The sequence below is a fragment of the Cyprinus carpio genome, chromosome B24, assembly GCF_018340385.1.
Source record: "Cyprinus carpio isolate SPL01 chromosome B24, ASM1834038v1, whole genome shotgun sequence".
NCBI lineage: Eukaryota > Metazoa > Chordata > Actinopteri > Cypriniformes > Cyprinidae > Cyprinus > Cyprinus carpio.
Window position 1 is genome coordinate 23,565,286 of NC_056620.1, and position 27,171 is coordinate 23,592,456.

The following is a 27,171-nucleotide window of genomic DNA, read 5'->3' on the forward strand; positions in this document are numbered from 1 at the left end:
AAAAAATAATCCCACAGTTGAGAAATAAATTTGTGTTTAATAATTAAATGCATGATAATAAAAACAGTGGCTCTTGAGACTACATAAGGTGAATAATGAAAATGATTTATTGACTGATCATTTGAATTGAAAGGTAATTTTGATAGATTTAATGAAAAAGATTGATGTGACACTACATTAAATTCTAAATGACTGATTTCAACAACAAAAACAGAGGTTGAGAACAGCACAGAAACACAAGGTCACTCAGCAGGACACACTGATCTTACGGTCTATATGAGAATTCATTACACACATTTATTCAGACATGTTATTTCAGTGAAAGAATGCAGTATTAATGTAAAGAAGATAATAGAAGAGATTCTATAACATGTCATTTTTATGGATTGATCATGCAGCTCTATGGGTAGAATCTCTCATCATTGTGTTGATCTCTCAAATTGATCAACACAATTTCACAGATGATCGATAACCAACCCAAAACCCAGGATAGAGCGGCTCAGTGGATCCAGTCTCGGCTGTGTAGATGAGGCTCATTGTGTCAGAGACACTGTAGAAGGACAGAATTCCTTCACGGTCATCCACAAACACTCCTATTCTGCTGCTGATGGGTTTTACAGGGAGATAAGACTTCTTGTTATGGTGCATGAATGTGCAACTGTAGGAAGAGCAGGACAAACTCCAGGACTGTCTATTCAATCCAAGCTGACACTTATAACTACATTCCTTCCTGCTGATGCTCTTATATGACACTGATATACGCACATCTCCACTCCACTCAATTTCCCAGTAATAGCGTCCACACACACTCTCTCTACACAACACCTGAGGAAAACACTCAAATCTGTCTGGATGATCAGGATAAGACTGGACTATTTTAGTGTAAGTAATCACTCTGTTGTTCTCAGACAGATGGACGTGTTTATTCACTGTGTTCAGATCCAAAGTGAGCTGATGGGAATCTGATGGAGATAAAACACATCAGAATCAGGAATTATGAATCTGTTTGATCTTTTCACGTAGCTGAACTCTTCATGTTCAGTGTATCATCAGTGTCTCAGTACAGATGAACAGATATCCTGTGCAAATCATCAATTATAAAACTCTTCTTTTATCTTCACTCACTCAGTGAGTTTTCTGCATGTTTTCTTACTGACTTACATTGTAGAAAGTCGTTCCTGGTCCAGAGATCAATGTTGGTGATTATAACTGTGGACATCAAGAGACATGAACAGTGTGATTCTCATGATGCTGCATCTTCCCTAAAACAATTCTAATATGATATTCTCCATGATATGAGATGATGATGGACTGGTTTCTGAGAGCAGATGAATCTCCAGGACTTTACCTTGGTCTGAGATCTCCTTGAGCTCCTCTTTGCAGAAATCTTCCAGTTTGTCTCTCAGCTGACGGACAGATTTTTTCAGGACATTAAAAGAGTAGAGAGAACTGAAGAGATCATCATTTACGTCTGTAGATTCAGGAGGTGCTGAGAGAGACTGGAAACTCTACAGAAAACAGAAATCAAAACTCATCAGCTCCATACAATAACCTGCATAAACATCAGCTTTGTGCAGCTTTTGTTGACATATCTTTAGAACATCACCTCAGTCCAGCACTTTCACAACAGCTTCATTCTTCTCGTACAATTATTATATCACATTAAAGCTACAGATTCTTATATTTGCAACTTACACTATGTGAACTTTCTAGGACATAGTTTAGATAAAACATCTGCCAAAACAATAAATATCCATCTAAAAGCTCAAGCACATCAAGTTTGACCATTATTTATAACTTTAGTGCAATAGTGACAATGAAACTTCACAAGGACCCTTAAGACACAGTCAGGTTCTGTTTGGTTCTGTTAAATTAAGAATTTATTATAAAAGCAAACAAACGCTAAATTTTTTTGCAGCAGCTTGTATTTTTGTATGAAATCCACGTAGTACTGATGGCTAATACTCAGCCTCATGTTTTGGGTCCTTGTAATGTATGTACTATTGGATATCATAGTTTTGTGATAAGCCTGCCCTCTAATAGTGATGTATTGGTCATCAATCAGAGTTAACAGCATGATGGGAGAAAAGACTTCTCCATAGTTTGTTAAACCCTGAAAAGCCAGTGGATAAAACATCCCAGCAAATAGTGGACATTTTAAAATGAACATTTGAACCCATAAACCCCTAATTATCGCGGGAACATTCAGATTCCATAAATGTAATCAAGCAAATGGAGAAAGCATTGCCGAATAAATAGCTGAGCTACGCCGATTGTCAGAACATTGTCAATTCAGAGCTGGACTGGCAGATGCATCAAGAGACAGCCTTGTGTGTGGAATGCACAAAGAAAGCACACAAAAAAAATACAGAAAAAGACCTGACACTTGATCCTGCACTGAACATAGCAATATCCATGGAGACTGCAGCTAAAGAGGCATTGGAATTGCAACAAAAATCAGTGGAATGTGCAACAAATAAACTTTCACTGAAATCAGAAAGAAAACAGAAATGCTATCGCTGTGGGAAAATGTCTCATGATATGAATGACTGCTGGTTCAAGGATAAAGAGTGCAGAAGATGCCAGAAAAAAGGGCACATCGAGAGAGTATGCTGATCTTTCATGTTTAGAACTGTACAATAATAATGAGACAGATCGAAGAGTTATTTGGCTTACACCAGAAGTGTCAGGAGTTAAACTCAAAATGGAGTTAGACATTGTCGTCCATGTGTCCATTAAAACAACTAGCTTTCCAGGTGAGCACCTGACACAGGCATTACAGAATATTTCTAAATGGCTCGAGTCGTCTCATTCAACTTTTAATGTTAAGAAAACAGTTTCCATGTGCTTCTTCATACAAAATAGACCTGCAAGGGATGTATTTGAGGTGCAGATTAAGGGCCAGTTCTACGAACAGCTTGCGCCAACCCAAACCATCTTTTTGCATTAAAATTGTACTGTCAGGTTTTACTAAAGTATTATTGCTAAAAAATTAAAATAAAATAAAGGCATGGACAGTTATTTTCGTGCCTGCCCTTACTGAATATGCATTTTTAGGAGTTTCCCTTTCAGACACAAAAGTTATTGGAGGGGAGAGTATTTAAATGAATCACGTAATGCGTTTTACTTATGTTTGCGCTTGTCAAGTTACTGGCATTTGCGCCATTATTTAGCGCCCAAAAAAAACATGTCAAACTATTTTTCACATTATTTTTCACACTGCGGCGAGCCGGCCAATGAGGTATCAGCGTCGTCTTGGAAACAGCGCTCGCACAGCAATCACCGTGGAGTGCGTGTTGATCACTGACACCTGAATCCCATCACCAGCACAGCTATTAAGCAGAGGAAAAGAAGAAGGAGATGAGCTTCGACTCCAGAGCAAGACTAACGCTGTGTTCTGGCTCTCGTGCAGATTCAAGCTTCTGATGATCAGCACGTCACCCCACTCACACGGACACTTTGCTGCACAACCAGGATCTACTGCACCATAGCACGCCAGCACACCATCTCACAGCACCTGCTCTTTCTGTTTAATAAACCTCCCACCGGGGAATTTATTGCACTTCTGTTGTCAGTGTGATCACTCTCCATGCTACATTGGTGGGGAATGCGGGCAAGAAAAGAGTGATCTGGACTAACATTTAGTGTTTGTGTCCCCGCTCTCTCTCTCCACTCAGTGCGCTACCGGGACTGAAAATGGAGGATATTATTCACTAGCTCACAGAAATAACAGCCCATCAGCAGCAATTCTCAGAGGAGTTGGCTGCCTGGCAAGAAAGGACCGAGCAGGTGGTAGAACAGCTGCGCGGTGCCGCAGCCCAGCAAATCCCACTACCTGAGCCACGAATGCAAGCCCATCATTATCTTACCAAACTCAGTGACCAGGATGATGGTGAAGCGTATTTTCATACCTTTGAAGTCATCGTGACCAGAGAAGCATGGGAGAAAGAGTGATGGGCACAGGTACTCGCTCCATTCCTGACGGGAGATGCCCAGCAACATATTACTCCCTTCAGCCGCCCCAGTGTGTCAGTGTGTGCAGCTCAGCACTTCCAGCAGTGGGCCTATGATAAGCACCTCCCCGTCAGAGCACAAATTTCTCGTCTGACCTGCCTCTGGCTTTTACACAATGGCCTATCTGCCGCACATGTCGCTGAGAGGGTGGTGATTGACCATCTGCTTTGGACGCTGACGCATCACAATCAAAGCCTCGTGAACATGTGCAATCCCTCCAGCTTGGCAGAACTGTTGGAAGCAGTGGAGCTGGCAGAGGCATCCTTTGCCCCGGATGCAAGAAAGAGATCAGCGGCATCTCAAGGCCAGTAAGCAGACCGGAGGCCCCTGCAAGCTGGTTGCATCGTAAACTCAACCAACCCAAAACTCAAACAACCGAAGCCTGTGCCTGGAAAGCTGGTTGCATCGTACACTCAACCATCCCACAAGGTGCCCCCGAGCAAATCGTCCACTTGACCGGTGAAACGGTATGAGCTGTCCTAGACTCGGGCAGCTCGATTACTTTAATCCAGCCCAGGGTGGTGCGACCTCGGCTCAGCGGAAAAGCGACGATGTCTCACTTCATGGTGGACCTCTGCCACCTCCTTAAGGTAAAAGAGCTCCGCACATCAGTGTACCACCCTCAAACGGATGGGTTGGTCGTTCAACCAGACACTGAAGCAGATGTTGCGGCGGGTGGTGGCAGAGGATGGGCGTGACTGGGACCTCATGCTTTCGTATGTGTTATTCGGTATCCGAGAAGTCCCTAAGGCAGGGATCTCCAACCCTGCTCCTGGAGAGCTACTGTCCTGCAGACTTCAGTTCCAACACTGCTCCAACACACCTATCTGTAATTATCAAATAGCCCTGAACACCTTGATTAGCTGCTTCAGGTGTGTTTGATTGGGGTTGGAGCTGAAATCTGTAGGATGGTAGCTCTCCAGGAGCAGGGTTGGAGACCACTGCCCTAAGGCATCCACGGGTTTCACGCCTTTTGAATTGTGGTTCAGCCGACAGCCCTGCAGACTGCTGGATGTGCCGAGAGAGCCGCCAAAAAACACTAAATGAAAATCCACCAAAGGCAAAGAAAAATCAACGAAAAGATAAAGAGATGGTTGAGTCCCAGCGCACCCAAAAGCGGCTATATGACTGGCTAGCCCAACTGCCGGAATTTCAGCCAGGAGATCGAGTGTTGGTTCTTTTGCGCAGGGACCCCATACCATTATAGAGAAAGTGGACCTAAACACCAACTGTATCCACAGACCTTCACCAGGTGGGATGCCGGAGGGAGGAGCAACTGAGATCCCAGTGGTAGCGGTAGAGGAACAGCTCTCCCCGATGAAGTTAGAGTTAACCAACCTGATCAGTCAGTTCAAAGATGTATTCAATGAGCTACCCGGGCAAACCCGGATCATCCACCATGAGATTTGCATGCCTCCTGGCGAAATCATTTGGCAGCGGCCCTATCAAAACCCTGAGGCTCACCAGCAGGCTATTGAGGAAGAAGTAGCCCGGATGCACCAGCTGGGAGTCATCGAGCCATCCCACAGCCCCTGTTCCAGTCCAGTCGTAATTGTCCCAAAAAAAGATGGCACTCTCCGATATTGCAATGACTTCCGGCGGCTGAACGAGATCTCAAGCTTCGGCAGGTACCCCATGCCCAGAGTGGATGAGCTCCTGGAATGATTAGGCAGGGCCCGTTAAATCACCATGCTAGATCTGACCGAGGGATATTGGCAAGTGTCTCTCACCACCGACTTAAAGGAAAAGACTGCCTTCAGTATGCCTGGTGGCCACTGGCATTACCGGGTTCTTTCCTTCAGCCTTCATGGGCCCCCACCATGTTCCAGAGAATGATGGAGATTCTACTGCATCCGCACCAGACTTACGCTGCAGCGTATCTGGATGATGTGGTCATCCACTCAGAGAGCTGGGAGGAACATCTCAATCGGTTGTGAAGAGTGTTTATGGAATAACGGTGGGTTGGACTCACCTCAAACCCAAAGAAGTGCCACCTCGGGTTCGCAGAGGCAAAATACATGAGTCACCAAGTCGGCAGGGGACTGATCCAGCCTCAAAGCAGGAAGATAGAAGCGGTTCAGCAAGCAGCTCGGCCCGCTAACAAAACCCAGGTGCATGCCTTTTTGGGGTTAGTGGGCTACTATCGCTGCTTTATACCTAGTTTCTCCTCAATAGCCAGCCCATTGACAGATCTGACCAAGAAGGGGCAGCCCAAGAAGCTGAAATGGACTGCAGAGGCTGAAGCAGCACTCCAGATCCTCAAGGGGGCACTCTCGCCCTCACCCGTCCTCCATGCCCAGGCTGCCCGTGCATCCTTCAGACGCACGCTTCCGACACCGGCCTGAGTGCAGTGTTCTCCCAGAAGAAAGGAGGAGAAGAGTACCCACTCGTGTACATCAGTCGGAAGCTCACCCCGGCAGAGACCCAGTATACAGCCGTAGAAAAGTAAGCGCTTGCCATCAAATGGGCCGTCCTGGAGCTAAAATATTACCTGTTGGGCTGGACCGTCACTCTCGTCACAGACCACGCTCTGCTCCAGTGGATGGCACGGGCCAAAGACACCAATGCCTGCATCACCATATGGTTCCTGGCCCTCCAGGACTTTCACTACAAGCTTTAACATCAGGCTGGAACTGCCCATGGTAATGCCGACGGGCTCTCCAAGGATGGTCAGGTCTGTCAAATAACACTTCTCTCCCACCCCACCCCAGCAGACCTTTATACCTGGTAACAAATGTGCTACAAACAATACAATAACACCCCATGGAGAGCCAATGATAGTGTAACCTTATGATGTCCTGATAGGACCTCTCCCATGGACAGCCCATTCATTGATCTGATGTTGACCTAAGAGGCTAATTATTTGGGCCATTTGGTTCACACTTTTGTAAACATAAGGACAGCTGGCTACAGTTGATTGCAAATACATTTGACTAAAGTTAATTAAAAACCAATAATCTTTCAGAACCCTCAACTAAGAGTCATGCAATACCAGGTCTATCAAAACTTCTAGCAAACCTTCGGTTCTTCTCAACGTACTGTGGCTTCTTTATTTTTTTATTTGCGACTATGCTAATTTGTGGTGTGCTTGGTATTTTGTGTTGGTCGATATGTAAATTAGATGTTGCGTCTGTGTTCTTTAATTTGCGCATTGTTACTAAATAACTCTGAGAAATTTCCTCTCCTATCGGATCTGTTTTGGAATTGCATGCTCATGCTAATTTGCCCCGTTTGGCCCAAAGATTAAAGTAATTGAAGCATGGCATGAAGTCAAGTATCTTGGCATCATTCTGGATAAGAATTTAAACTTTGATAGTCAGGTTAAGTACATCTGCAAGAAGGTCAAACCAAACCTATTTCAAACAACAAAAACAAACATCCACAAATTCTCACATTTTTCATATTGCATTGCATCACGGTCACAAGCTTCTCCAACTAAATTAAAGCGTACTATTTCAATATACAAACAGGCAATAGAAGTTATGAACCAGAAACCCATGCGATGGCATCATTGTGATGTTTTACGAAAGCATAACCTTCTTAGCTTTGACGGTTTTTATTGATTTTAATTATCTAAAACAGTTTTTTAAATGTTTGAAGAATCAAGTGTCACTGCTGTATTCTGAATTAGTTAGTAGGTATCAAACCTCTCATGGGCTAACACACAAGCCACTATTAGTGGTGACTGTCTTGTCCCAAAGCATAAGACATCTTTTGGTCAGTCTGCTTTCTCTGCAAAGGGTCCAAAACTCTGACATGTTTTACCTGCTAATTTTCAAAAAATATAGATCGATGGCAATGATTTTAGTAGAGGACTTAAACAATGGTTAAAAACAAAACAGCAGTGCTCACATGAGGTTATTGTTTGATCATGTTGCCTTTCCTCTATATCTTATGTATGTAAATAATTCTAAATATGTCAGTTTTTTTCTCTTTTGCAATTTCATGGTATACTTTTTTCTTTCCTTTTTATTAGTATTGTTATTATTACTTTTGCTGTTAACATTGATATTATTACAGCAGGATTTGGCTCAACTCCACTCTGACCCTGTTCTTGTAGATCTGTGTTACCTGCAGGAACTGGATGTGATCCTGTGTGTGTGAAAGCTGCTCCAGCTCAGCGTCTCTCCTCCTCAGATCATTGATCTCCTGCTCCAGTCGCTCCAGTTGTTCTTCAGCTCGACTCACTGCAGCCTTTTCCTGATCTCTGATCAGTCGTATCAGCTCAGAGCGGCTTCTCTCAATGGAGTGGATGAGCTCAATAAAGATCCTCTCACTGTCCTCCACTGCTGTCTGTGCAGAGCGCTGTTAGGACACACAGTGATCCAGCTTCAGTGAGTCTGAACTGAGACGGAGACAAACTTCTATTCTTCTCCAGACTCACCTTATGAGACTCCACAGACTCTCTCAGCTGCTGAAGATCTTTCTCTCTCTGCTGGATTCTCTGCTGGAACGTATTCTGCGTCTCCTTCAGCTGCTTCTGCAGGACAAACAGATGAAAGTGAATCTCACAGAAAACTACTGGCACTAAATCAACAAACAAAAATATTAACACACTATTCACACTACAACTGTGAAAATTACAAAAGTACAAACTCTAGAAGGGATGACTGATCATTTACCACCATTGTATATGAATAATATAAATAGTAATCCCTGTTTCACACAAGCATAAATTTAATAGTGAAACTGACACACTGACAGGGTTTCCGTGTTGTGTGTAATTAAGCTGCTACTCTATACAGAAAACAGACTATTGGATCATTACACTGAGTATTTACTTGATCACTAGTGTTAAATACCTGTTTCTCTGTCCTGTGTGCTGCAGCTGATACAGTGTCATGGTTTTCATGGTCATCCATCTCAGATCCTGCAGTCATCACAAACACACAACAACTCTACTTCACTTTCACTTTCCTGGTTCTGTGTTTAAGTCACGTGTGTAAAACAGGTGCATGTCTGCGAGTCTGTAAATCATGACATGTCTACTAGATCAGATTTGTCTCAGACAAACACTCAAAGAGTAAGTTACAGAGAAGCCTTGAAGGGGTCATCGGATGCAAAACTCATGTTTACATGTTGTTTGAACTGAAATGTTCCTTGGCAGCATGTGTACATGCAACCCCCGTTGGTTTGTGCATTTTATTCTCTCAACAAAGACCACGCCAAAGCAGTTTTGTTGCGCACATTCATGTTAGTGTTTACTGTAAACTGGAAAAAAATCTGGAAGACATGGAAAGCACCAAGCAGACAATAAATACTGCTAATCCGGTCACAAAACATCCTTCTCAACAGCTCGAGTGAACTGAATACTTAATCACTAAACATATGAATATGACTCCTTTTTTTTTATACACAGAGAACACAAAATTGCATGGAAAAAGTAATACTTCATACGTGAAAAAGACATGGAAAGCACCAAACAGACAAAAAAATACTGCTAATCTGGTCACGAAACTGTATAAATCAAACAAAATGAAAAAACAGAGCAGAAGCCATTAGCACGTGTTGTGCACAACCACCTGTAAGACACATAAAACTCTGCTACACACCGTTTTACCCTTCTTTTATAACAATAATACAGCGCAAAGTTATCTTAAACACATTTCTAGACAAATACAATTTACTTTAGACACAAATAAAACAATATCTCCCAACATTTTTTTTTACCGATTGACCAGAGACATTTTCACCTACCGTTCTTCTCAACACCTCGAGTGAACTGAGATGGCTGACTTCACACATTATACAATATACACCATTCTTGCCTGTAGGAGTCTCCCCTTTTTTCAAGATGCATTATACAAAAAAACAAACAAAAAAAAATAATAATTAATTAATATATATATATATATATATATATATATATATATATATATATATATATATATATAACATTTTTATAACCAAAACAAGCATTTTGACACCATTTACACTTAGTTTCTTTTTTCTTTTCTTTTTTACCATGTTACATACACAACCAAACTAGAATGATACAAATCCACCCAGTGTTTTATTTTTTTAATCCCTATAAATAATATCCCCTTTCTCAAATCAAGCCGTTCTCAGAATCTTGGATGTGTGACTGATGTCTCACATACCCAGGCCCCTCCCACGATTCTTGATTGATTATCACAGACCCGCCCTGAATGAGCTGTTAACCGTCCGCCATTGTTTAGACTCCGGAGCAGGTTTAGAACAATGTCTTCGAAGCAATTGAGGTGCTTTTTGTTGATTTAATTAGAGACGCACCGATTGCAGTTTTTTTGCCTGATTCCGATTTCTTGTTAGTGTGATCTGCCGATACCGATTTTTGCCGATTCCATTTTTTTTTCTAAGAGCTATAATTGACAGCATATACAAACAAAAATCTACTTTTCTTCAATGCAAAGTTTTATTTTCATTAAAAAAATTAATAAATAAAAAAATCAATCAAAAATAAGGAATTTTTTATTAAAGTCAGTAATAAAATAAGAAAAAAAAAAAAATGGCAACAGCACAAATAAATAAAACCAAGTTATTCCAGGTTAAGGAATTTTTTATTCAGGTAAGAAATACTACAGAAATTTAAGTAATCAAATGTAAATTTTTATCAAATTTAATTTATGTAGTCTTCATTGTAAAAATTAAATATATATTAATGCTTACAATTAAAGTTATAAAATGTATGCAGTCAAGAGCTGAACGTGATTTTTTTTGTCTTTTGTTCTTTGATTAACATGACAGATAGCAGTAGGAAAATTGGACAGCGGTCCCTTTAAGAGTATATCCACGGACCCAACATGCGTTCTCTTTCTCAACTATTTAACGTTCCAAAACGGACTGTGGTTAACTGGATACTCATCAAGACGGGCATTTTTACATAAAACGTATTTGAACGTTTTAGCGCAGTGCCACTCATTTTTGTATTTGTGGCTCACAAGCGGTTTGAGACTGAGCTCGGCTTGTGCGCTCCACTAATATAGATCAGTGGTGGTGTGCGCACTTTTGGTGTAAGCGCGAAACCTGCGGGAATGACTAAAATAATGCGCAGTACAAGCACTATTTAACCGGTGTGAATGAGACTGAGAGAGAAAGGGTTTTTCGGAGAGAAGAAAAGAGCGAGAAGCCGATCAAGAGGAAAATGGACCGATTCCGATCCCTGGCCGATCGATAGATCGGCTCGAAATCGTAAAGAAGTGAGACTGATCGGCTGGCCACCGATCCGGGCCGATCATGAGGAAAATGGACCGATTCCGATCCCTGGCCGATCGATCGGTGCATCTCTAGATGTAATAATAAACATAGCAATCGTCATTTACTCCAGACATCTGAACGGTGAAGACGCAGCGAATTACTTTAGTTTTTTTAGGGAATGCACCCCCCGCTCCACCTAAATGCATGTATGTTCGCGCGAATCATTCCTAATCCAGCTTCACCTACAGAAGCAGCATTTTTTTTTTGCAAAATCACCTTTCCTAATAATGTGATAATTAGCAAGTTCTGTGACAAATGCAGCTAAAGTTTACAGTCTCTCACAGAACGGTTCGTCACCACACGGAAGAGAGGGGCGGGGTGAACAGAGCTCATTAGCATTTAAAGGGACATGCAACAAAATGAATCACTGTGAACAGAGCTGTTTTTGACAGGGTAGAAAGGGTATTGTTTTACACTAGCATTGAGAAATGTTAACCGAAGTATGTTATAGACTTTTCATTAAGACCCTAAAGAATTATATCAACTTGTGAAAAATGGGCAAAAAATGAAGCAATCCAAAAACTGCAAAAAACATGCATCCTAATTAAGGGTTTTAACGGTATTACTACTCTTATGGTGTGTTCACACCAGACACGAATGAAGCGTTAAGCGCGAGTGATTTACATGTTAAGTCAATGCGAGCGTCTTGACATTCACAACCATAACGCGTGATTCGCTTGAAAATTCGCACCGCGTTAACCAATTAGGAGCGTGCTCTAGTAGTGACTGAAAATTCGAACCGCGTTAACCAATCAGGAGCTTGCTCTAGTAGTGACATGATTATGACGTAGCAAGCAGGCAGAAATCCGAAACAACAATGGAGAACAAAATCATCGTCGCTGTATGTGGATACCTGGAGCTGTACGATACATCTTCGTACTTTTATAGAAACAGTGGCTCCATTTATCATTGGAAAACTAGAACAATCTAAACTTGAACAAAAAACACCACTGCCTCCTTTAGTTTTCATTTAAACATATTAAATTCCCTGTTAGTTCAGGGAAATGTGTAGACATACATTAGACTGCATTACTATGAAACAAAATATTATATCAAACAGTATTGCCTCTTTTTTATTTAAATTTTAACATATTAATAGATTAATTGAATAAAGTCCAAAGATTACCTGTTAGATTTACCCAAAACGAATTATATTTTATGTTTAACCACTAAAGAGACATCAGAGCCAGCGGCAAATGTCAGAAGAACTAGCCGAGTTAAAGAGTGCTCTGGTTGGTAACATGAGCTCTGAGCTCCCGCTGATCGTCTCCGAAATTGGCGAAACACATTTTTAAATAGGCGCTGTCTTTATAAATAAACCGCATATTTGAGTTTAAAACAACTACATTCTCACCTGAAATACTTTTAAAACTACATTTCATGACACGATAACAGTACTATTTTGAAAATTATCTGAATAAATGGTGGTTGAAACGTTTGTAATGCTGCGTGAACTCATTTGGCAGAAGCCCCTCCTATGATGCGAATTCGCGTCTGTTTTGAAGCAAATTTCACACCCGAATGAAGCAAATAAACTCAAAATGTTCAAGCGTCCAACTACGCGCGAATAGCATGATTTATTCGTGCAAGTCGCGTCTGGTGTGAACGCACAGTTACCGATACTGCTTATCAATTCGGAACTTTAACGGTATTCTTATGTGTACTTTTTTTTTTTTTTCTATTTGAATATACTTTAAAAAAATTATTTATTCCTGTGATGCAAAGCTGAATTTTCAGCATCATTACTCCAGCCTTCAGTGTCACATGTAACATCCAGTCTATCACATGATCATTTAGAAATCATTCTAATATTCTGATTTATTATGAGTGTTGGAAACAGTTCTGCTGTCTAATATATTTGATGAATAAAAGGTTAAAAAGAACTGCATTTATTAAAAAAAAAAAAAAATTCTAATAATATATATTCTAATAATATATTTTCTTTACTATCACTTTTTATCAATTTAACACATCCTTGCTGAATAAAAGTATTGATTTTATTTAAAAAAAAGAAAGAAAAAAAAATTACTGACCCCAAATTACTGACCAGTAGTGTATATTGTTGTTATTACAAAATATTTATTTTTTATAAGTATCCTAAAAAAGTATCACATGTTCTGAAAAAATATTAAGCAGCAGAACTGTTTTCCAACTTTGATAATGAATCATCATATCAGAATGATTTCTAAAGGATCATGTGATAATGATCCTAAAAATTCAGCTTTGCATCACAGAAATAAATGATAATTTAAAGTATAATAAATTTAAAAAACAATTATTTTAAATTGTAATAATATATCACAATATTACATTTTTTTTTCTGTATTTTTGATCAAATAAATGCAGGCTTGATGAGCAGAAGAAACTTCTTTCAAAAACATTAAAAATAGTAATGTTTCCAAACTTTTGGTCTGTACTGTATATATATATAATTAACATTGATTTATATTCTGAAATGTTAGATAAATATTTAATGAAATGAATTTAAAACATCAATTTGTAAATGCACCAGTGTGCAGGCATTTTTAGTGTTTTATACTGTACATAAGATAAAATACTGTAACAACATGAACAAAGAAACAAAGAAAAACAAACTGACAAGGTAAGGAATTACAGAAATTACAAGTAAATTAAGTAATTACAGTTTCACTGTCATTAAAATGAAATGAAAAACAGTGCTTTCATTTGTCCACAAAGGTCTACTAACATTACTGTTCAGGTAAGGAATTACAGAAATTACAAGTAAATTAAGTAATTACAGTTTCACTGTCTGTATCAATAGATTAATGCTTATTAAAGCTATAACGTAATTCAGATTAAGAGCTGTGAGTGATTTTGTCTTTGCATTTTGTTGTTTGATTATTAAAAAGCCAAAGGCCTAAAGTCTAAGCAGACGTTTGAATGTTTAGTTCTCTCCTCTATCATAATTAAGCAGGGCTTTCATGTTGCGCGTGTTGAAGCTCCTCGATCTCACGAGCGCGATCTCGCTTCGGAATTGCGAATAGCAAAAATGCATCATTTGCATTGCATTGAATATTATAGCACAGCTGGTGACTCTGGTGAGATAGAATTTGCAAGATAATGTGTGTGTGTGTATATATATATATATATATCCCCCTATATATATATATATTTATATATATATATATATATATATATATATATATATATATATATATATATATATATACATACGTTAAACATTTTAGGTAATGAATTCTGACTTGAAGCATTCCCAGCTGAAAAGTTGCACTTTACTCTCAGGAACTAATCTTTATAAAGGATTTAAACTTCAAAAAACACAGTAAGAGCTGAATAAACATTTCACTGCAAATCATATATAAATGCTCATAACAAACCTATAAATTAATTAATACACATTTGCAATCTAATTGTCCCGCACAATAAATAGCGTAACAATAAATCACATTTTTAGTATACAGGCTATTTTTAATAACCTTGCCTACTGTAGTAAGCCTTAATTAAATGAGTTATTTTAACACTGACAGTAACAATATTTAATGCAGATAAAGCACCTACCAAATGTTAGTTCTTAACAACTGACAAACTTCTTAATTGATTAATGAATTGATTTTGTTACAGCTGACGATCTCAATTTAGAGAAAAAAATAAATAAATTAAATTAGAGAGAGAGAGAGAGAGAGAGAGAGAGAGAGAGAGAGAGAGATAGAATGACCAAATAAAGAGCTGATTTGCTGTAAACAATCTATCTGTAGTGCAAACCAAGAGAAACCATAACACTGACGAGGCAATAAAACACTGTTCTGTTTATAAAAGTGATAATGAATCACACACTCACTCTGAATAACAACATTAGCAAATGAAATGTTCATCACTGATATTCAAAACCTGCTATATATGCTAAAGACCTGCTAAACTTTTACCTAACAGCTTCAGAGGAGATCAATAAAATAAACGCTTCAAAGTTTACTACACAGCATGAACATAAAACTGTACCTTGTGCCCTTCATCAGCCAGGAGCTAAGAGTTAGGGAGAAACCTTTTAAACATACATCTGTACAGCATGTATCCAAAAGTTCTTCTTCTTCTTCTTGTTTTAATGGCGAATAACTCCCAAGGAGGCATTATCGCCACCTACTGTACTGGATGTCAAGAACACTTTCATAGTCTTAATCTAGACAGCCACACCTCTTCTTTCCTAATTCTTCCCTGACAATTTATCCTCCCTACTGTCTGCGTAATATTATAACACCATCTCCCTGTGCTGCTGTTATCCCATCTAATTTGCCATTTATTCATAACTTTTTCTTTAAAATCGACTTTGCCTGCTTTTCCCCCATAGGCACTTTAACATCCACCTCCATCTTATCTAGTTTATCAGCTACTTTATTACCAGATAACCCCAACATGTGCTGGCACCCAACAAAAATATACCATTATTCCAGCCTCTTTCAATTTGTATAAAGATAGATACACTTCCATTAATAAATCCTCTCTGTCTGATCTTGCATGTGGTATACTGATTAAAGCTGAAGAAGAATCTGAACATATTACCACTTTATTTGGTCTGAACCCACTGTAGTCCTGTTATTATACAGTAGCTGTTAATTATGCAGTGTAAACTGATAAATCAACCGGCAATTTCAAACTAATTCGTACTTTAAATTTTGGAATATATACGATACAAATCATTGCAAAGCAACTTTACAGAAAATTAAGTTTCTACAATATTTAGTAGTAGCTTATCAGTGGTGACTGTCAGTTTATGTGCATACGGCAGAAATGTTCAGAAAAAATCAATAAAAGACGTAAACAAACAGACGATGAACACTATTAACAGCAATTATGCAATCAAACTTATAGCAAAATGTGGTAGTTCTGTATGTTGTCTCTGGGTTAGCATCATCTGAGGTCCTCTGAGGGGTTGGCATCATCTCTTCTCAGGTGTTCTGGATCCCGACTGGAGCTTGTGTAAATCCTAGTTACCACGGGATGTAAATCCAGCAGAAACAGAGAAACAAATAGAGACATAATTAGCGTAGCTGCTGTTCCAGCCAAGTAAAATTAATTCGTTTAACCCAAGCTAAAGAATAATAATGCGCATTTGATCAGATATAACTGCAGTCCAAAATTATGAGATGCATTATTTTAATGCTTGGCCAAAGAGGTGTTTTTTTAATCTAGATTTAAACAGAGGAAGTGTGTCTGAACCCCGAACATTATCAGGAAGGCTATTCCAGAGTTTGGGAGCCAAATGTGAAAAAGCTCTACCTCCTTTAGTGGACTTTGCTATCCTAGGTACTATCAAAAGTCCAGCGTTTTGTGACCTTAGGGAGCGTGATGGGTTGTAGCGTGGTAGAAGACTAGTTAGGTACGCAGGAAGCTAAGCCATTAAGGGCCTTATAAGTAAGTAATAATATTTTGTAACTGATACGGAACTTAATAGGTAGCCAGTGCAGAGACTGTAAAATTGGGGTGATATGATCATATTTTCTTGACCTGGTAAGGACTCTAGCCGCTGCATTTTGGACTATCTGTAGCTTGTTTGAATAAAATGTTGAATAAAATGTATTATTTAAAATAGCATTAACCTCCTTTCCAATGTATTCACCTTTGGGCTTGTCTAGTGAGCTCACATCCACCAGTGGTTCAGGGACTTTCATCAGCGAGTGGTACATTAGGACAGAAGATCTTATTATCCATGCCATACTCCTTGGCCCATACTCTACATCCTCCATCATACGAATATCCTCCAGTACTTTACGAGTGAGAAGAGTACTTACTGATTGTTGAAGATTCACCCAATAAATTTCTACCCCAACTGCATCTACAGGGGATGTTTTAATTGCTCCACCACATATTCTTAATGCTCTGGATTGTATGATATCTCATTTTTTTCCAGTAAAGATTTGGTTGCTGACCCATATACAATGCATCTTTAGTCAAAGCAGGAATGAATCAATGCTTTATACATACACAACAATGCACTACGACTAGCTCTCCAACTGTGACTGTGACTAGCAACCGTACGCATGCAATTTATGATCATACTACTGTACTTTTTGATTCAATTTTACTTAGGCTATATGCAGTTTTCCATGTTAATTTTTCCTTAAACCATAAACCAAGGTATTTAAAAACATGTACAATTTAATACAAATCAAAATACAAATTCAAATCTTAATTTTCAAACAACATATATTTTGTTTCTGAGATGGAGAATCTGTTTTTGAAACTGAAAACTTTAAACCCCATGTGCAGGGACCACTCCTCCACTTTTTTATTTGACTCCTGTATGACTTTAACTACATTTTTAATATTGCGTCCTCTCTTCCACAATGCTCCATCATCTGCATAAAGTGCTAATCCTATTCCTGTTTTTTTATTTTATCAAAAACATAATTAATCATTAAATTAAACAATATTGGGCTAATTGCACTACCCTGCGGAGTTCCATTTAGAATGATATAAGGATCTTATATTTCTTCTCCAATTTTAACCTGAAACGTACGCTCAAATAGAAAGTCTAAAACCCAATTATAAAATTTCTGACCTATACATAATTTATTCAGTTTAATTAGCAAACCTTCAGTATCATAATCAAAAAATACTGCAAACACAAATCCTCTGCATTACAAAAACCAAACTTTAAAATAAACCAAACTTTCTTCTCTGGTAACGTTAAATGACGCTTCACATACAAAAAAAGAGCGCCAACGTACACAATGCCGCTGCATTTCCTTTTCCAGATTTCAAAATAAAAGCATGTGTGGTAAGAAACGTAAACACTCTTATAAAACAAATAGGAATACAATGTCCACATTTAGTATTCTGCAAAAATCATTAGTCTACCAAAACATAAACAAATAAATAGTTATTTAGTAACATTTGGCTCAATTTAATGATAAAGTAATTTCTTGAGTATTCTATGGCAACACCGTCTTCAATGGCTGGAAGTAAAGGTGTAGATCCACTTCAGTGATTGGGGTATACTTGGATTTCATGTTCATTTACAGACTGCTTTTTGGTTACTTTTAGATTACTCTTAGTCAAAATTGTACCATATTAATTTAAAAAAAGCAAAGATAATAATATATTCCATTTTGTATAACCAGCATTATAAAATGCATAAAATATTACATTACACAAGCTTTTCCCAAACTGGGATAAATCTAAGAACTGCAGCAGGTTTGTAAGTTGATAAAAAGTTATTAATTAATTAAATCATAAAAAATGTGAAATAAAAATAAAAACACAAAAACATTAAACACTAAAATTAAAATCATTATTACTTTTAATCTAAAAAAACTTGTTTACACAGATGACAACAAAAAAATTAATCTATCACAACTTGTTTGTGGAGATAAGGACGATGAAACACATTTAGATACAAAATACTAAGTAAAACACAACCATAACACAGAAGTAAACACAGACAACACCAGACAAAGGAGCAGAACCAATAGACCAATGGAACAGGTAAAATGAATGATTAATCAAACAAACTGAGAAACTAGGTCTAACACCCCACAATGACAACAGAACCAAAACAAAACATAATTGATGGAGGTGACCCATTGCGGAACTGATGGAGGGAGGCCCTTACCAAAAAGTAGTATACTTCAAGTTTATTTTATTAAGTATACTTAAGTAAAGTTCAAGTATATTTAGACTTTTTGTAAGTATAAGTCAAGTATACTTAAATGGTCATTTTAAGTATAGTTCTGAGGAGTACATAAAGCCCTTTCTGAGAAGTACTAAAAAGTAAACTAAAAGCATACTTTCCTATTTTTAGTTTAAAAGAAGTATGCTAATAGCACACTTGAATAAACTTCTTTTTCGTAAGGGGGACTCAAGGTGGAAACTTGAGCCTGACTGATAGAGATAACACTGGGAGATGAGGCCTAGGTGATGTCCAATGGACAGAGACCCAGTGATATCGAAGGACCTGGAGACCAAGGTGGAGTTCTGGCAATGATCAACTGAGGAGGAGCCAAGTGTCAGAGGACTGTGGTGATGATGAAGAGAGTGAGGACCGCGCTCGAGCCTGAAGGAAGAAGGAGCCTGATGGAGCTGTAGGGGTGAAGGGATGGAGCGCAGCAGAGATCCTGGAAGTTTGTGCAATAATGGATCGACAAATGAGCAAAACCACACAAAAAAACAATAAACCATATAATACAAACAGACAAGACAAAAGTCACCTGAGCAAAACAAAAATCACCTAACGAAACAAAAACACAAAAACTCAAAAAACAAAAACCATAAAACATACAAAAAAAAAAAAAACATCTCAAATCCAATGAAATGATCTCAAAGAAGACCATTTGCTCAACTGTTCCTTCACCCATCTTCCTTCTCTCCTGGGTGAAATACCCCATTTATTATAACCTTAAAAAAAATTATCATAAACCCAATCAACTTAAACTTAAATACTACAATTATTATATCTTAAAAATTCATGATCTTAACCCTTTCACGTTTGGCATCATTTTTACAGTCTCCATACATTTGGAAATATGATCTCAGTCCCATACACCCAAAAAAAAAAAAATAATAATAATAAAAAAGAAATCTTGGTGTTGTTTGATAAAAAAAATAAATAGAGAATGCTGAAACAAATGAAACAAATCAGTTTAAGGGATGTAAAAGTTATTTCAAGTCAGTCTAAACTAAATTCAAACAAAGTTAAAAGAGCTCAACTTATTTATACTTAAACAATGAATAAGAAATGAGTTGAGTAAATGCTCAGAAGACAGGAATTCCTCATGACCTCGTCAGTTACCACCGATGGCATTAACATGGTAAAATGCAGTGAAATCGGTAAGTCCAAAAATCTTTTATCTTTTATATATACCTTGTCAATATTGTGCTGATAGTGAGTATTAATATGTTTAGAACAGGCTGAGTTAAACATAAAGTGGATATTGGACTGTTTATCTAAATATTTGAAATGGACTATTAGTCATGAAAAATAGCAAATTGATAAAAATGCCTACATAAATGTAAAATTGCATATTAATGCGGCAGTTGTATAGCCCTACTAGTTTTAAGAGGTATTTCATTATACGGGCTGGTTATATTATCCATTTCATTCGGGCTAATGTTAGTGTTGCTGAGCATGTTGTTAGTAAGGTGATATCACAAGAGAGACCCTGAAAACACACCTCAAAAACACAAAACACACACACACAGCCCCCCCCCGCAAAAAAAAATCAAAAATGAATATTATTTATTGACTGTTTGTGATCGTTTGAACTGAAAGGTAATTTTTTGATAATAATAATAAACATGAGGTGATGTGACACTGAAAACTAAATTGATTATGTTCAATACACACAAACAGAGGTTGAGAAAAGCACAGAAACACATTGTCACTCTGCAGGACTCTCACACACATTGATCTTGCTGTCTATTTGAGGATTAACTGTATTACACACAGTTATTCTGACATGTTAATTTCATTAACAAAAGTTCAGCTGCAGTATTAATGTCATGAAGAGAAAAGAAGAGACTCTGTAACATCTCACTGTTTCTGATTTATCATGCAGCTCAAAGCATTATGGGTAGAATCTCATCAATCTATCCTGATTTATCAACACAGTTTCACTGATGATCCTAGATCGACACAAAACCCAGGATAGAGCGGCTGAGTGAATGTGGTCTGGACTGTGTGGATGAGGCTCATTGTGTCAGAGACGCTGTAGAAGGACAGAGTTCCTGCACTGTGATCCACAAACACTCCTATTCTCCTGCTGATGGGCTTCACACGGAGAACAGTCTTTATGTTATTGTGAATGAATGAGTATTTGGAGGGAGTACAGAACAAACTCCAGGACTGATCATTATATCCAAACCCACACTCTTTACCCAGTCCCTTCCTGCTGATGCTCTTATATGACACTGATATATACACACCAAATACAGATCCACTCCACTGTAGCTCCCAGTAACAGCGTCCACACACACTCTCTCTACACAACACCTGCTGTAAATAATCAAATCTTTCTGGATGATCAGGATACGACTGGACTGTGTCAGTGGCAGTCATCACTCTGTTGTTCTCAGAAAGACGGAGACGTTTATTCACTGTGTTCAGATCCAGAATGAGCCGATGGGAATCTGATGGAGATAAAACACATCAGAATCAGGAATTATGAATCTGTTTGATGTTTTCATGTAGCTGAACTCTTCAAGTTCAGTGTATCGTCAGTGTCTCAGTACAGATAGGAAGTTGTTCCTGGTCCAGAGAACAATGTTAGTTTATAAAACTCTTCTTTCATCTTCTGCAAAAAAGGATGAAGTGAGTTTCATGCATGTTTTCTTACTGACTTACATTGTAGGAAGTCCTTCCTGGTCCAGAGAACAATGTTGGTGAATGTGACTGTGGAAATCAACAGACATGAACAGTGTGATTCTCATAATCGTGCATCCAATCCTAAGACATTTCTAATATGATGTTCTCCATGATATGAGATGATGATGGACTCGTTTCTGAGAGCAGATGAATCTCTAGGACTTTACCTCTGTCTGAGATCTTCTTGAGCTCCTCTTTGCAGGAATCCTCCAGTTTGTCTCTCAGCTGACAGACAGATTCTCTCAGACCATCAGATGAGACGACGAGAGAACTGAAGAGATCATCATCTGTAGATTCAGGAGGTGCTGAGAGAGACTGGAAACTCTACAGAAAACAGAAATCAAAACTTGTCAGCTCCACACGGTGACACCTCTTATATGAGTGATTTAAAGGGAATGAAAATTTCTGACATGAGACTGAGCAATGGTAAGGGTAATAATATTTAATATTTCCAAGCAATCTCACCCAATCATTCATTCATGATCTACAGGTCTATTATCTTTTCAACCTGTTGGTTTCTGAAACGAGCGACAAGAGACACGGCTGCACAAACTATCAAACGTCTTGTTTATATCTCCATGTTCAGTGACGAAATGAACGTTTCTAAACAAGAGCTTTAATGAAGGCTACTAATAAACTATTGTATGGATACTGAATATAATGCATATTGGGGCAAAATTTTCTATAATACCCGATTTCACCAGTAGCCTAGATTAGATTTAAACTTTTAAAAAAATTTTATTGAATGCAATCATCAATTACTCTTAAAGAAATTGGGAATAAAGCAAAAACAGAATTGATATCATCAAGTTCACTGATTTCTCCATGACGTAGTAAACTAGAAGGAAAAATTAGGTAAAAAGTTTCAATGTAATGACAGCTAAATATATCTTCCAGAAGACCTCAGAGCAATTATTCCTAAGAGATTTCCAGAGCTGAAAGTCATTTGTAAGATGCGTCTCTTTCAAAAGAAGATGATAAGATGAGAGTCTGACTGATTATTATTTAATAAGTCGCTCATAAAAATGTTTCTCTGTGAGTCTCCTGTCCACTCTCGCTCAAGTCCACTATGATCCTGTTCTTCTAGTACCCTTTCTGTCATTCACTATGAGTTAAGGTCAGCGGCGTGCCCCCATTAATTCAGCGATTCCCCTGGGTGATTCTTCTAAAAGAGCAGTTTCTGATCATGGCCGGTTCGTGTCCTTTTAGGTCCTCTTGGATGTGGTCGTTACCTTTCTTCTACTGACGATCATGATCATTGTCTTCAGTGTCTGGGCATCCAGCATGCTGAGGATGTGTTTGTGGATGGTTCATGCACTTAATCTGAGGGTATGACCATGGAAGCGCTGTGATCGTGGCTCTCTCTCCTCACGGGAATGAGAGCGGCACCCTCTATCACCACCCATCCCGGTTTTTCTGCCACGAGCAGAGGACAGCAGGCTGGTGCTTTGGGTGATCTGAGGGTTACAGTGAGAGCTTCTCCGCTGGGTCCATCCCCGTGGATCTCTCACTCCTCCCATAGCGACTCTTCCGTGTGGCTTCCCGGTGATTCATCTGAGCCGTCTCGCGATGGTTTCAGCGTTTCATTTGGCGTGCCACAGGAGGATCAGATGTTGATCACAGCACCGAGGTATAGGCTGTCATCTTCCAAGGATGAAGATTCGGCAATGAAGTTCCCCTCAGGTGTTGTCGCCACTGCCGAATTGACCAGAAGCCGCTTGTCTACCTTCTCCATCCTCACCACCCTCGATGGCGGGGCAGCAAGGGGTTATGTGGACATTCCCCAGGTAAAACCACCACCACAAATCCAAAACCATCATGACAACTCCAACCAACACAAACAAATACACGTCGTTTGACTATAAATATACTATATATAATAAATGTTTACCTATACATAAACTAAAAAAATACAAACTATACGAATGCTTCACATAATACTATACATGTGCAAAGAGAAACATTGTAAGTCAAGCAGCTGGCTGGGGAACAGTGCAAGATGATTTGTAGTGAATGAGCATGTAATCATACACATATTACTGAGTCCCATAAGGGGGCAAGGCAATGTCGATAGTCCCTTTGGTGCAACTGGCACAGATTTGGGAGCGTGGCTTGCGCTGCCCAACCCATTCCACTGGCTCATTCAGACAATCTGAATCCTAGGAGATCTCCATCTAATATGGGCTAAGGAACCAATAACCCCTTAATACCCAATAAGATGGAGTCGGGGTTTTACAGCCCCTTACTTCATCATACCCAAGAAAGGCAGTGACCTTCGACCAATTCTGAATTTGCGAGTCTTGAATCAGGCTTGCGTTCAAGATGTTGATGCAGAAGCGCATCATCAGATGCATCCAGCAACCACGATTGTTTTGCAACGGTCGACCTAAAGGATGCTTACTTTCATGTCTCGATCCTTCCTTGACACAAGCCGTTACTTTGGTTTGAGTTCGAGGGTCGGGCATGGCAGTAAAGGGTCCTCCCCTTTGGGCTGTCCTTGTCCCCCCGTGTCTTTACGTAGGTCACGAAGGGCGCCCTTGCCCCTTTATGGGAAGTATGCATCAGGATCCTCAACATCTCGATGACTGGCTCATCATGGCATAATCGCAAGAGCAGTTGTGCGAACACAGAGACCTGGTGCTCAGGCACCTCAGCCAGATGGGGCTTTGGGTCAGCTGGGAAAAGAGCAAGCTTTCCCTTGTGCAGATAATCTTTTTTTCTCGGTGTGGAGTTAGACTCGGTAAGTATGACGGCGCATCTCACCAATGAGCATGCCCAGTCAGTGCTGAACTGCCTGAGTTCCTTCAGAGACAGGATGGTGGTATCACTGAAACACTTACAGAGGCTCCTGGGGCATATGGCATCCGTAGCAGAAGTCACGCCACTCGGACATGTCAAGTCTCAAGTCTCCCGGTCTCTGGACAGGGCCTTGACTGCCCTCCAGTACAGGCTGGGGCGTCACATGCAATGGACTGGCAGCCTCTGGTCTCTGGACACGGCCTCGACTGCTTGATATGGCTTGATTTCCTGCGGCGATCCCATATGTGTATTCTTCCACAGTAAGGTTTCCCTCTCTGTGAACCCGTGTCTTCCCTTTGACAGATCATTCTGTCAGTCTCTGCTGGCAGTCGTTCCATCCATAGGACCTACCTCAGAGACCCATTCTTTATGTAGTACTTCCCCAGGCCTGGGTCAGTCCATATCAGTGTTGCCACATGATACCTTCCTAGTGGTAGGATGTGGCTTCCGTAGCGCCCTTCTCTGAAACTTCCACCTCCCCAAACAGTGGCATGGCTATTTCCAGCATCAATGTACTCACTGAAGCCATGGCTATTTCCAACATCAACTTACTCACCTCTAATCCCACCACCCTCCAGAACAGTGGCATGGTTATCTCCAGCATCAGTGTACTCACCTCTGGTCCCTTCGGGCACCAGGATCAGCGTATTTGTGCTGGGGCGTTGGGAAGGTTTCGACCTTTGCGTCACTAGCCAAACTTCAAAGGCATTTTCTCTTAATCAGGGAGGATTTGGGCTCCCAAATAAGATCCCTAATGTCGTCATAACATAACGGCTCCATTCTCTCCATCAGGAAACGAGGGTTACAAACGTAACCGAGATTATCTCTGTTACCTGCAGGAACTGGATGTGATCCTGTGTGTGTGAAAGCTGCTCCAGCTCAGCGTCTCTCCTCCTCAGATCATTGATCTCCTGGTCCAGTCGCTCCACTTGTTTTTCAGCTTGACTCACTGCAGCCTTTTCCTGATCTCTGATCAGTCGTATCAGCTCAGAGCGGCTTCTCTCAATGGAGCGGATGAGCTCAGTAAAGATCCTCTCACCGTCCTCCACTGCTGTCTGTGCAGAGCGCTGTTAGGACACACAGTGATTCAGCTTCAGTGAGTCTGAACTGAGACGGAGCCAAACTTCTCTTCTTCTCCAGACTCACCTTATGAGACTCCACAGTGTCTCTCAGCTGCTGAAGATCTTTCTCTCTCTGCTGGATTCTCTGCTGGAACATCTTCTGTGTCTCCTTCAGCTGCTTCTGCAGGAAAACTACTGGCATTAAATCATCAAAAAGCCTTTTCTTTTAAAGATTTTGAAAAAGTAATTCACATTTTTATTTCATCTAGGCTGGACTACTGGACTAACTCACTTTATTTTGGGATTAGCCAGACAGCTTTATCCCGTTTGCAGCTTGTTCAAAATGCTGCGGCTTGACTCTTGTGTGGGGTTAAAAAGAGGGAGCACATTACTCCTATTTTACTTTCACTACATTGGTTGCCTGTTTGTTTTAGAGTGGATTTTAAAATTTTGCTCCTCGTTTATAAATCTCTAAATGGGTTGGCCCCTTCCTATCTCGGTTATTGACTGAGTATCAACCCACTAGATCCCTTCGGTCTTCCAACCAGGATCTATTGTTTACCCCTAAGTCGAGGCTTAAGCGCAGAGGTGATCTTGCTTTCTGTATTGCTGCCCCCAGGCTTTGGAACGCCTTGCCACTATCCATTAGACAAGTCTCTTCTCTTAATATTTTTTAAGTCCAGGCTAAAGGCATTTTTATTTTCTAATGCATATGGCTGATGGGATATTTGCACGATTTTATAATTTTTCTGTTTGTTTGTTTGTTGTGTGTTTTTCTTTTTTTAATTTAAACATACCAAAACAAATAAATCAACAAAAATTAAAACAAATAAACATAACAAAATAAAATAAATAAAAAAAAAGTGTAACTGTCAACTAAACACATTAATCCAGTAAAAGTGGAACTAAAAACCAATAACAATATCAAAAAGGAAGGATGATTGTTCATTTACCACCACTGTACATTAATAATATAAAGATTCAGGCCTGTTTCACACTACAAGTGTAAGTTTTAAAAAAGTGAAACTGACACAGATGCAGAGCTTCAAATAGAAACTGTTTCTGTATCATTAATCTGTGGCTCTACACAGAAAACAAATGGACTATTGGATCACTACACTGAGTATTAACTGATCGCTAGAGTTTAAATACCTGTTTCTCTGTCCTCTGTGCTGCAGCTGATACAGTGTTGTGGTTTTTATGTCCATCCATCGTACACAACATACATATACATTTCTGGTCAGTGCGACAGAAAACCTCAAGAAGCTTCTCGTGTTTCTGGCAGATCATCTCCTGCAGTCGTCCAGTGGCATCAATCACTTTGTGTGGCTTACGTGAATGAAATTCCTCATGACGGTCAAAATGAGTTCGACAGTAAGATTCCTGACACATAAGACAGGACTTGATGGCTTTGTATTTTCTTCCAGTACAGACGTCACACTGCACATCTCCAGCTCCAGCGTCACAGTCAGCAGTAAGTTTGGTCTTCTTCAGTTTCTCCACCAGTTCAGTCAGCATGGTGTTTCTAGCTAAAGCAGGTCTTGGACTGAAGGTCTGTCTGCACTGAGGACAGCTGTAGACTTTCTTCCGATCCTCTTGATCCCAGCAGCCCGTAATACATCTCTTACAATAACTGTGTCCACACTGGATGCTCACTGGATCCTTCAGGAGATCCAGACACACTGGACACATTAACTCATCCTGAGAAAATCTGGCTTCTGCCAT

The 27,171-nt window shown here is 39.5% G+C and overlaps 1 protein-coding gene across 3 annotated transcripts; it reads right to left on the reverse strand.

The window, feature by feature from the left end:
* Window positions 1–17: 17 nt before the first annotated feature.
* Window positions 18–27,171, reverse strand: LOC109046074 (tripartite motif-containing protein 16-like). 3 transcript variants are annotated; one of them, XM_042751676.1, is made up of 6 exons: window positions 26,599–27,171; window positions 25,532–25,627; window positions 25,219–25,452; window positions 1,349–1,508; window positions 1,162–1,209; window positions 18–962 (listed from the first exon to the last, which is right to left on the reverse strand). In XM_042751676.1, exons 1-6 carry the CDS (start codon window positions 27,169–27,171, stop codon window positions 445–447), a joined length of 1,629 nt encoding a protein of 542 aa, XP_042607610.1. In that variant the 3' UTR covers window positions 18–444. The 3 variants fall into 3 exon arrangements, with proteins under 3 accessions (XP_042607610.1, XP_042607611.1, XP_042607609.1); XM_042751677.1 differs by lacking the exons at window positions 1,162–1,209; window positions 1,349–1,508 and adding exons at window positions 21,566–21,613; window positions 21,754–21,910; XM_042751675.1 differs by lacking the exons at window positions 18–962; window positions 1,162–1,209; window positions 1,349–1,508 and adding exons at window positions 20,447–21,351; window positions 21,566–21,613; window positions 21,754–21,910.